This window comes from Chiloscyllium plagiosum, chromosome 3 (assembly GCF_004010195.1).
Source record: "Chiloscyllium plagiosum isolate BGI_BamShark_2017 chromosome 3, ASM401019v2, whole genome shotgun sequence".
Taxonomy (NCBI): Eukaryota; Metazoa; Chordata; class Chondrichthyes; order Orectolobiformes; family Hemiscylliidae; genus Chiloscyllium; species Chiloscyllium plagiosum.
The window spans coordinates 111,019,011-111,031,937 of record NC_057712.1 but is presented as its reverse complement, the minus strand read 5'-3'; the positions used below and the strand labels follow the sequence as shown (position 1 = coordinate 111,031,937).

Here is a 12,927-nt window from a genome sequence, read left to right as displayed (position 1 = left end):
AATTGGCTGTTTAAAAATAATAAATGTTCCTGTTTCTTACAATATTTGAGCTAATCTTTAACATAGCTTGCATGCTTTGCTTGTATGATAGCATTGTAAATGCAAGGCTAATTAAATAGATAGCCACGAATGAGTGAATTATTTTCTTATTTAACCTTCTGTTTAGCCTGTGAGATTGGATCCCATGTTACTCTGTATTCTTTGCTCCTTTCCCAATTTTGTTGTGCCCAACCTGTTCATTGCCAACTGATATATATCCCTATCCCCACTATAATAGAAACTGTGTTAATTTGCTTTTAGTGCTCTCAACTCCCTTTCCAACTATTAAAGTCTAGCCTGAAATTATCTTTAATTTCATCTCCACTGCCAGGAATCTCAAACATTTTATGCTGCAGTTCTCAAAGGGTGATTAGCTAGAAGCACTTGCAGTTTTATACTGTAAATTTTGGTCACATTAGGAATGCTGCAAGTCAGAGCAGCATTGATTCCAACCCAGAAACCTGAGCACATAATCCAGGCTGCTGGTTCAGTGTAGTGATAAGGGAGTGCTGCATTACTAGAGTGAGGTAATTTCTGATGAGAAGAAAAGATTTCATGGCAGTACTTGACTAAAAGCATGAGAGTTGATCTGGCCAATATTTATCGCTTCACCAATATTATCAAAAACATTCCTAAAAATTGCTTGCTTGCTATTTGGCACAATGCTAGTGAATTTCCCTCCTTTTATACCAGTGACTTTACTACCTTAAAATAGTACTTATTTGACAAGGCAAATCATTTTAGCTCAGGGAAGGCTCTTGAATGAGAGGAGGTTGAAGGAGGCATTTCAAAGATTTCCTGAAGGCCTCCTTCAAGAAATACAACATAGATATAATGTGAGAGACCCTTGTTCAGAAGAAACTGACTTGGATGAAACTCCTTTATGAAGGGGTAATTCTTTTGAGATTACCTGTCAGCCGCAGGAAGTGCAGGGAAAAAAATACTGAAGAAAGGAATGCCAGCTATCTCGAGGCGAAACACTTACTTACTAAATGTGTGGTCAGAGATGTGGCTCTAGGACAGCTCATCAGTCAAACCCACCTACAAACACATGAACAGTGATCACAAGTGAATGCCGATGATGATTTGACTCAAAAGCTGTTTGCGTTATCTGAGAATATGAAAGGTGCACATACTTTAAATTGGAAATTATATTAGAAGTTATACAAGGCTTCCAAATATCATGCAGAATTATAAACTATTTATTATTACATTGTGTTAGAAAGGAAATTGGATTAACATTGATTTGCTTCTTCTGTACTCGTGATACTTGCCTTTTAAAAGATCTTAACTATTTGAGTATTGAGAATAAATACTAACCTCCAAATTATTTTCTTTCAACAAGATTATTGGTTTGTTATACGCAAGTGTCCTACTCTTCTTCAGGAAATGATCAATGTTGGCTGCCAGCTGACTATGATGGCCAACACCAGGGGAGGTAAGTGCTTCTTAATGTTAATTAATACAGGTCATTCAGCTGTAAAGCGCTTTTCGTTAATGCGAATTCACTATAATACGATTGAATTGAGGACGCTATTTTTAAAGCACGTATTAGTTATAACGTGATTCCATTTGTTTAACTGGTGCTGCTATTACGCAATTTTCTGGGAACACTGGTTTGCATGAGAACAGAACTACCACGTTATAGAACCAACGGTAGTCAGTATAAGTAATTCTACTTTCATCTAAGTTCTTGGAAGAAGATTGGAACAAAGGGAGAGAAAGAAGAAAAGATTATTTTGATTTTAATATGGGTTTTGAGTTTCTTTATGCAATATATCTGGTTGTCATGAGATAGTATAGAGCTCAAGTATTAAAGGACATAGAGTAGTTTCAAAAAAAGTCCCATTCTGTTGAAACTTTGGTCTTGCATTTGATTAGGCGAATTGGTTGTCAATTGGATTCTGGTAGAGGTGTTATTGTGGAGAATGCAGATGTTAATGATAGCTAGTTAACTGCCAGGTGTCTAAATTTCAAAACCAATAAGGTTGACTTTGGGTAGGGCATTGCCCTGAGAAGTGAGCCAATGACTGACTCAATTATTTTGTTAAGTTGAAATGGGTGCAGTGTGGTACATATTCTTTTTGTTTGCAAAGGACAGGAGCCTGTGTATAAACATACATAGCTTATAGTATATGAATGCTCTACAATCCTAAATAACAAAAAGCTACAGATGCTGGAAATCTGAGATAGAAGCTGAAATTGCTGGAGAAACTCAGCATGTTTGGTAGCACGGCGGGTCGGTGTGGACTTGTTGGGCCGAAGGGCCTGTTTCCACACTAATGTAATGTAATCTAATCTAATCTAATCTAATCTGTGGAGAGAAAGCACAGCCAATGTTTCAGGTCCAGTGACCCTTCAGAAAAATTCTATGGAAAGGACACTGGATCCAAAACACTAACTTTTTCTCTTCACAGATGCTACCAGACTTGCTGAGTTTCTCCAGCAATTTGTTTTTGTGCCACAATCTTGAATTGGCTGACAGTATAATTCTTCATATATGATTTAGATGTGAACATAGGAGGTGTAGTTAGTAAATTCACAAATGACACTGAAATTGGAGGTGTAGTGAACAGTGAAGAAGATTACCTCAGAGTGCAGTGAGATCTTGATCAGATGGGCCAATGGGCAGATGGAGTTTAGTTTAGATAAATGTGAAGTACTGCATTTTGGAAAGGCAAATCAGGGCAGAACTTCTACACTTAATGATAGAGTCCTGGAGAGGGTTGCTGAACAAAGAGACCTTGGAGTGCAGTTCATACTTCCTTGAAAGTGTAGTTGCAGGCACATAGAGTGAAGAAGGCGTTTAGTATGTTTTCCTTTATTGGTCAGAGCATTGAGTATAGAAATTGGGAGGTCATGGTTAAAAGGATGTTGCCAGAGTTGAAGGGTTTGAAATATAGGGAGAGACTGAATAAGCTGGGGCTGCTTTCTCTGGAGCATCAGAGGCTGTAGGGTGACTTTGTGGAGGTTTATAAAATCATGAGGGGCATGAACTGGGGTAAGTAGGCAAAGTCTTTTCCCGGGGGAGTCAAGAACGCTAGGGCATAGGCTTAGTTTGATAGGGTAAAATATAAAAGGGAGGTAAGGGATAACCTTTTCACACCGAGGGTGGTATGTGTATGGAATGAGCTGCCAGAGCAAGTGGTGAAGGCTGGTACAATTACAACATTTAAATGGCCGCTGGATACGCATTTGAATAGGACAGGTTTAGAGAGGTATGGGCCAAGTGCTGGCAAATGAGACTAGATTAATTTAGGATAACTGGTCAGCATGGACGAGTTGGGCTGAAAGGTCTTTTTCTGTGCTGTACATCGCTATGACTCTATGATCCAACAAATATAGTCCAGTTGCAGAATTCGTATGAATTTTACAAACATGAGCTGCTTAAGTACCGTCAGTAAGTTGTCGTGAATGGCCACGTAGCTTTGCAGTTTGATACAATCTGCCAGTCTTTGGGGTGTACATGCTACGTACTTGGTATAATGCTGGAACTGAATTTCATATACCACCTCACTCATTTATCTAATAGGCAGAATATCTTTGTGGCTTGACACTATTTGCGATACTACTGCAAAGTAATAGTGTGAGGGTGAAATGTTCGGTTTTCATTTGTTATTGAAGCAAAATATTGTGGATGCTGGAAATCTGAAAAAACCAAGAATGCTGTAGAAACTTGGCAAGTCTGGTAGCATTTGTGGAGAGCAAATCACAGTCTGTTCTGAAGAAGGGTCATACCGAGATAGAAATATTAGCTTGCTTTCTGCACAGATGCTACCAGACCTACCGGATTTGTTTATATTTGTTTCACATTGCTCTATTCTGTGCAGATAGAGAATATGCGCACATTTTGTCTGTTTCAACTCAATAAAATAGGTGACAGCTGTTTGCTGGTTAATTTCCTAGGGCAATGTCTGGTCCTGTCAGTAAACTTGCTTTTCTTTGAAATCTAGACTCTGCCAGGCAATCATCACAAACATGCATTTTCCTTACAATGCTGGTACCAATCAGAGTCCAATTTGTCAATCAATTTGTACACTTCTGTCATTATAAATGTTGGTTTTCCTATAATTGATAATCTTGCAAATTGAAAACTGGTAAAAACGTGTTATGTTTTTGAGCAATAATTTATATATCTGGCTTAGAGACATGCAAATTAAGTATTATTTTGACTTTTATTAGGAATCCATGCTCCCCGTTTGGAGACCATTGAGAACTGTATGAAGTTGTCTCAAATGTTGGTGCAGAGCCTGTGGGAGTCTAAATCTCCTCTGCTTCAGCTTCCACTCTTTGAAGAAGAACACCTGAAATACTGTTTGTCTAAGAAGGTAATAAGTTGTTCATACTGGCTAAAAATGTCGGGCTATGGATTGTGGAGATCTGTATCTGTAAAGTACATGTATCGCAGCTGAATCCATCTAACATAAATCAGCAAAGTCTAAATTATAAAGATAAGACTCATTTTTCCGGTGCTTTGCAGGCATTTGAGAAATGTTTCAAACTCTTAATTCTGAGAGACGAGTTAGGATAGGTCATATAGATTCATGAAGGGACTGATGTACTTTTATCATTCTGTGCTGCTTTTTAAAAAAAAAAATGTCAAGGTGGTGAGAGGAAAACTTGGTGAGATTTTTAAAAACTAACAAAATAATAAATTGTCCTTTTTTCATCTATATTTGAATTTGCAAACTTTGCCAACATTAATTCACGTACAATCAAGTTTTGGCTCGTGTACCATTCAAGATGGATGCAATTTGTTTAATATTTATCTTTTTCTGATTTTAGATATAACTAATTATGAGAATAATTAAGTTGGTTAAAAATGTTTTTGACTGTGCAACATGTTTGGGATATCAAATGCATAAGTGCCCTTCAATGAATAAAAGTAAAGCTTGCAGCTATTGAATGCAAATAGATTCCCAGAATTAATGCAGTGACTTTTAGAGCATTTATTTTGAGTAACAGTTGTTCAAGTATATCTGACTGGCCAGAAATTAGTTTGTTCAAGCTTTAACCTCAAATTATTGTATAGTTACACCAGCAGGTCAGGTGTACAGGCTCAATTAGAGGATGTTCTTTTCATGTTCGTTTTCACAGGGGTTGTGTGTGAATAATGTGTGGTATTCAAACAAATTTTTTTTTAAAAAAATTCTTTAATCACGTTAAATGGACCAGTTTGTAAAATGTTCTGCTTTGTGCAAGCATACCCTTCATTTACTATGTTAACTTAAATTGTTTGGCTAATGCCTTGTTGTGGTGGATGACAGAAATATGCTTTTAGAAGGGAGCAAACTATGATCTGTGCTAATGTAAAATGCAGCAAATCTTTAAGATCTCAGTACAGAGGAGTGCATGTTCACAATCTTTCATACCAAGTCAACTTGAACTGTAGCAACCCCCCCCCCCCCCAGCCCCATTATAATTGTATATTCATGAATACAGTATTACAGCATATTGATCTGAATGAAATATTTCATGCAGTATATCGGTAGCAATAATATCTATTGGTGACAGCACTGATTTTACTTGCCATACATGAATGCTGTTACACATCTGCAGTTTATAAAAACTAGAGTTCTGGTTTTCTACTTAATCCAACAGTACAAAGTCCGAACAATTCAGGATCTGGTTAGTATGAAAGATGCTGATCGTCGTAATATGTTGCGTTTTCTGAGTGAAGAGAAATATGATGAGGTCCTGGCAGTACTTGGGAACTTTCCTCACGTTACCATGAAGATAAAACTGCAAGGTATGGAACAACTGGAAATGTCTTGAATTGAATGTGCAACACTGTTGGGAGAATTGCAAATTAGTGTAGTCTTTAAAGTAATCCATTATTAAGTAGTATTGAATATTGAAACGTCAGTTAATGATAATTGTCACAACTAATTTATGGGATGTGGGCTTCAGTAGTTAGGTTTTGCATACTTGTGCTAAATGTCATTTATAAATTACGAAGCCACACTTATAGTCCATTTTTAAGCTCAATGGAATGTGTAGTGTTTTTATTTTTTCCCCAGGATTGTGTTCTGCAACTTAAGACCTTAACTACTTTTTGTTTTGATATTTTAAATACCTTTCACTTTTCTTCCTAATGTTATGTGATCATCAATGAAATAGACGTATGTAGCATGGCCCAGGAAGATCATGCAGTATTTACAAATAAGTATGAAATATGCCCTATGATCCAGATTTTTCCAGTATTCTGTTCCCCAAAGTCAAACTATTTAAAATCAAATGTTAGCTTCCAAAAAGTGCGCAAATCATTCTTTTTCTGTGGTGCAAAAAACTCTTTTCACCTCATCATGTCTACATCAGTTATCAAACATTGATTTATTCTGACCCCATTTTTCAGCAATTAATCTACAACCTTATATGCTATAGCATTTCAAGTGTTCATCTAAATAGTTCTTAAATATCTTGAGGTTCCTGTCTCTACCATCCTTTTACGCAGTGACTTCCAGATACTGAGTGAAAAAGATTTTCCTTCAATCCCCTCTAAACTTCTTGCTCCTTACCTTAAAAATCTTTGCTCTGGTTGTTGATCCCTCTACTAGGGAGAAACACTTCTCCTAATCTGTCTCGTCTATGCCTCTCAGAACTTTATACACCTCAGTCAGATTCCCCTCCTTCGTCGTCTTGTTCTGAGGATAACAACCCCAGCCTACCTAGTTGAATTACCCAGCAGAAGCAACATCTCAGTAACTCTCTTTGTATCCTCACTACTGCAATAGCCTAACTAATGTTATATAAGCATATTATAACCTCCTTGCTGTTGTATTCAATGCCTTGACCAATGAAGGCAATTATCCTAAATGCTGTCTTAACCATCTTATCTACTAGCCTTGCTGCCTTCAAGAATCTTCACAAATGGGCATTCATATCATGGTCTCTCCAATCCTCTGCTTTTCCTAGGGTCCCACAGTTCAACATGTGCTCCTTTGCCATGTTAGTCCTCGTATAATACATCATTCCCACTTTTCATGATTAAATTTCATTTGGCACTATTCAGCCCCTTGTATTGTTCTGTAGTCTGACTTCTTGCTATTTACCTGCCCACCAACTTTCATGTCATCTGCAAACTTACTATTCATACCTTCTCTTGCCTTCATACTTAGATCATTAATGTACACAACAAACAGCGAGTCTTGTGGTATACCTCTAGACACAGGCTTCCAATCACAAAACACGCTGTTTCCTGCCACTAAGCCAATTTTGGATCCAGTTTGCCAAATTTCCCTGGATTCAGTGGGCTCTTATATTCTTAGCCAGTTGGGCATATGAACCCTTGTCAAAAGCCCTACTGAGGTCTATGTAAACTACATGAACTGCACTACCCTCATTTACACATTGCAACATCTCTTTGAAAAATTCAGTCAAATTTATTAGATGTGATCTCCCCATTACAAAGGCATGCTGACTATCTTTGATTAATTCTTGCCGCTCCAATACGAGATAAATTGTATCCCTCAAATTTTTCCAATAGTTTCCACACCATAGATGCTAGATTTCCTGGCCTGTAGTTTGCTGGTTTATCCCAACCATTCTTCTTGAAGGCATTATATTAGCTGTCCTCCAGTCCTCTAGCCAGAAAGGATTTGAAAATTAATGATGTGGAGGTGCTGGTGTTGGACTGAGGTGCACCAAGTCAAAAATCGCACAACACCGGGGTTATCGTCCAACAGGTTTATTTGGAAGTACCAGCTACATCAGGTAACTAGTTATTTGATGAAGGAGCAGCGCTATGAAAGTTAGTGCTTCCAAATAAACCTGTTGGACTATAACCTGGTGTTATGTGATTTTTAACATTGAAAATTAATGTTAGAGCCCCTGCGATATCCTCCCTGACATTTTTAGCAGTCTGGGATGAATCTCATCTGGGCGTGGGGATTTTTCAACTTTTAAACCTGCTAGTTCTCCTTTCTGTTAATGCTAATTTTTTCACATACATCACTCTTCCCCTCCCTGATTTCTTTATTTACGTGGTACTTAGATTTAAGACAGATGTCAGAGACAGGTTCTTTACGCAGTGAGTGGTAAGGGCATGGAATGCCCTATCTGCTAATGTAGCCAACTCAGCCACATTAGGGAGATTTAAACAAGCCTTAGATAAGCACATGGATGATTTTAGGATAGTGGAGGGGGACGAGCTGAGAATAGCTCACAGATTGGCGCAACATCGAGGGCCGAAGGGCCTGTTCTGCGCTGTATTGTTCTATGTTCTCTATAGTGAATATAGATGCAGTGTACTCATTTAAAATCTCCACACAAACATAGCTGCATTAGGTCCCTAATGGGTCCTGCTCTTTTCAGGGTTATTCTGTTTCCCCTAATATACTTAGAAAATAGCTTTGGATTTTCCTTAATGTTATTCGCGAGTATTTCTTCACATCCCCCTTTCACTGTTAAAATTTTTTAAGCAACAACCTGCACTTTCTATATTCTCCTTGGGCATCTATTGTTTTCAGGAATATAGAAAGTATTTAATGCCTTCATTGTGCTAATCTGCTGGGTATGTGTTAGAACAATATGGTGTAATTTTTTAGTACTGGTTAGTGGTGTTAGGGGTGCATCACCACAGGCAAGGACTGGAAAAGTCCATCTTAAGCAAAATTGTGACTTTTTTTCTAGCAGAGAAGAAATTGTGAGATTAGGTATTAGTGGGAAAAAGTTGTAAGTCTTTGTTCACATTGTTTTTTGTTCTTTGTAGTTTTGGACGATGAGGACAGCAGTAACATAACTGCAGGATCAATTGTCACAGTCACTGTAGCACTTAAGAGGGAGGACATGACTGTAAGTAGCAGTAACTTATTTGGAAGCACTTAGTTGTCTTTCTCTGGCTTAATATTTTTTAACGTTGCCTGGTGTCAAATCTTGCTTGATGCTAGTGAAACCCCTGGGGCATTTGATTCCATTAATGATATATAAATGCAAGTTTCCACAGGAAGTGGGAGTTGCAATGTTCTGTGACAGTTAACAAGCAAAGTAAATTCATCAAAAACCTCTCAGCTACAAAGGAATGTATTTTCCCATATACATCACTGAATTGGTGGTGAAGAACAGAGACAGATACCGCTTTTATCATTCTTTCTTCCTAATTGACAACATAGATTATTTTGTCCTTTATTAGAAGAAAGAGAAAGTTGCAGTTGTATTTATTGCTTTTTCTGACTGTTGGATGTCTCAATACCTGGCAGTTAGACAAAATATTGTTGAGTTGGATTCCCTGTTGTTATGCAGGAAACACAGCAGCCAGGTTGTGTACACAAGCTGCCAGGAATAACAATGTGATGATGAGTAGATAATCTGTTTTTGTGACTGTTGATTGGGGATTAAATATTGACCAGAACATTGTGGGTAACTCCTCTTCAAAATGATGTCATGGAATGTCTTCTGCAAGATGAGGGGTCAAAGTGTAGAGGGGTACTTTATCATAGTTTACAAGCTTATCCTTATAGTCATCGACCTGTGACTCACTGAAAGCACTTTCACGCTATTTTAGAAACTGCCGTAACCTTTTATCTTTTAAAGTGTCCACGATGTCCAAGTTATCTGTTAAAATATTTGAACTATCTATTCAGTAATTCATTTAAAATATTGATTTGTTCCACTTAACTCCATATACTTAAATATTTCCCAAAGGCCATCTTTGAAAAGGAACAAGAGCAAAGTGCCTGTATAAATGAAGAACAAGAGAATGATGACATAGTAAGTTTGTGGTAAAATTTATTTTTAAAACTATGCTAGAACTCTCAATCTTTATATGTACATTTACACCAGATTTTTAAATGCAGTAACTTGCTTCTCACCTTTCTGCCTTAATTATTCTAGTCAAATTTACCCAAATTTACTCTTGAAGCTATCCATGAGGTATGTCATTAATGGCTTCTAAACTGAATAGCCTCCAATTTGACCCAGACACAGCTCATCCTTGAAGTTAATTCAAAACCATTTGGAATGAGTGAACATTTGAGCTTCAACTTTTGAAAAATAGTTGAAATCTAATTGTCACTTCTAGTTCGATGACAGACATCTATTGCAGCATTTTTTTATAAACTCTAAACCAGAATTAAGAGAAATTCTTTTCAGATGAGATGCAAGCTGATGCACGCTGTATACATTATTTGAATGTTGCATTGGGAGTTCTCTCTCTTTCCCCTACCTTCATTTCTTTACTCTGAAGTCACTTTGACCGAAACAACAATTAGGGAACTGTCCATGTTTAGAACTTGCTGATATTTAGTTGATCAGGCCAATATGATTTCCACTTTGCAGGCATCAAGCTGTCTTTTCTAAAACTATGCACTTGTTTCATATTTCAACAACATTTATAAATAACTAGTGATTACCTCTCTACACTTATTTTCTCCAAGGTCAGGGATGTTAATGCACCTTTAGCACAAATATGAACATCTACTGTTTTTTTATTTCAATTCGTGAATTACATTCGCAGTTAGTACAGAAGAGACTGGATTCTGGGTAATCCAAGATGGAGGACGGGAAAGATTTCTGGCTGTAAGCTGCTCCTTTTTTTTGAGGTATTTTAGGTGTTGGAGGTGATTTCCTCGAAATCCAGGAGCAGTAATTACTGTTTTAAATGTTGCATTGTTTTGGAACTTTGGGAAAAAAAAGTCAAAACAACAGCAGTTTAAAAGGGAGAAGAGCAGACAGAGGAAGCACATGGTGAGGACAGTGCAGGAGAAAGAGAGAACCTGCACAGTTGCTACCTTTGCTGTTTGAATTCGTGTATCACTGGACATCGGAGTGCATCTGGGAAAATTAACAAACAGTGAAATTCACAATTAATCTTGGAGGAACTGTTGGGCGAAGTTCACAGCACAGAATCAGATAAATTAATTGTTGTTTTAAGTCTGTCCAAGAGAAAGGCTGCAGTACTGAGTATAGTGGATTCTTTCTTGATTATATGTTTTTTGGAGATAAGTCTCTTGACTAAACTTAAAATATAAGCCATAGCTATTAATTTAACCTGGGGCAGTGTTTGTAGAGAAATAAGACGGTATTACTTTCTGGGTCTGTAGATTGTGAAGGAGCAAAAATGGTCTTTGCAGTGATATGTACTTCTTGTCAGATGTGAGAGTTTAAGGGTTACTGCGGATTATATCTGCCATAAATGTTGGATGCGGAGTGGATCAGTTGGAGAGACAGATAGAAGCGATGAGGAATTTGCAACAGCAACAGTATGTGATGGATGGCAGTTATAGGAAGGGGGGAAAGTCTCAGATACAGTCACATAGATGGGTTAACTCCAGGAAGGGTCAGAGAGGTAGACAGCTAGTGCAGGAGTCTTTTGTGGATATACCCATTTCAAACAGGTCTGCTGTAGAGGGTGATGGATTCTTAGGGAAGTGTAGCACGAATAGCCAAGTTTCTGGTATTGAGGCTGGCTCTAATGCAATGAGAGGTATGTTGGCTTCCAAGAGATCAATTGTGTTAATGGATTCTGTAGTCAGAGGTACAGACAGACGTTTCTGTGGCAAGCAGAGAAAAAGCAGAATGGTGTGTTGTTTCCCTGGTGCCAGGATCAAGGATGTCTCCGAGAGGTTGCACAATGTTCTCACGGGGGAGAGGGGCCAGCAGGAGGTCATTGTCCACATTGGAACCAATGACATTGGAAAGGAACAGATTGAGACTCTGAAGGGAGATTACAGAGTTAGGCAGAAATTTAAAAAGGAGGTCCTCAAGGGTAGTAATATCTGGATTACTCCCAGTGCTACGAGCTAGTGAGGGCAGGGATAGGAGGATAGAGCAGATGAATGCATGGCTGAGGAGCTGGTATATGGGAGAAGGATTCACATTTTTGGATCATGGAATCTCTCTTGGGGTAGAAGTGACCTGTACAAAAAGGACGGATTGCACCTAAATTGGAAGGGGACTAATATTCTGGCAGGGAAATTTGCTTGAACTGCTTGGGAAGATTGAAACTAGTAAGGTGGAGGGGTGGGACCCAGGGAGATAGTGAGGAAAGAAATCGATCTGAGATGGGTAGAGCTGAGAACCAAAGTGAGTCAAACAGTTAGGGCAGGCAGGGACAAGGTAGGACTAATAAATTAAACTGCAAGGGGCCTGACAGGGAGGGCAGATGAACTCAGGGCATGAATAGGAACATGGGACTGGGATATCATAGCAATTACGGAAACATGGCTCAGGGATGGGCAGGACTGGCAGCTAAATGTTCCAGGATACAAATGCTACAGGAAGGATAGAAAGGGAGGCAAGAGAGGAGGGGGGAGTGGCATTTTTGTTAAGGGATAGCATTACAGCTGTGCTGAGGGAGGATATTCCCGGAAATACATCCAGGGAAGTTATTTGGGTGGAACTAAGAAATAAGAAAGGGATGATCACCTTGTTGGGATTATATTATAGACCTCCCAATAGTCAGAGGGAAATTGAGAAACAAACTTGTAAGGAGATCTCAGCTATCTGTAAGAATAACAGAGTAGTTAGGGTAGGGGATTTTAACTTTCCAAACATCGACTAGGACTGCCATATTGTTAAAGGTTTAGATGGAGAGGAATTTCTTAAGTGTGTACAAGACAATTTTCTGATTCAGTATGTGGATGTACCTATCAGAGAAGGTGCAAAACTTGACCTAGTGTTGGGAAATAAGGCAGGGCAGGTGACTGAGGTGTCAGTGGGGGAGCACTTTGGGGCCAGCGACCATAATTCTATTCGTTTTAAAATAGTGATGGAAAAGGATAGACCAGATCTAAAAGTTGAAGCTCTAAATTGAAGAAAGGCCAATTTTGACAGTACTAGGCAAGAACTTTCGAAAGCTGATTGGAGGCAGATGTTCGCAGGTAAAGGGACGGCTGGAAAATGGGAAACCTTCAGAAATGAGATAATGAGAATCCAGAGAAAGTATATTCC

The 12,927-nt window shown here is 38.4% G+C and overlaps 1 protein-coding gene across 1 annotated transcript in view; it reads left to right on the top strand.

Moving 5' to 3' along the window:
* sec63 (SEC63 homolog, protein translocation regulator) overlaps window positions 1-12,927 on the top strand; it is a 114,498-nt gene that overhangs the window by 68,407 nt on the left and 33,164 nt on the right. Inside the window, exons 11-15 of the mRNA XM_043687079.1 lie at window positions 1,385-1,477; window positions 4,222-4,367; window positions 5,641-5,788; window positions 8,750-8,832; window positions 9,682-9,747. Coding sequence (XP_043543014.1) covers window positions 1,385-1,477; window positions 4,222-4,367; window positions 5,641-5,788; window positions 8,750-8,832; window positions 9,682-9,747 — 536 coding nt within the window. The remainder of the gene's footprint in view (window positions 1-1,384; window positions 1,478-4,221; window positions 4,368-5,640; window positions 5,789-8,749; window positions 8,833-9,681; window positions 9,748-12,927) is intronic.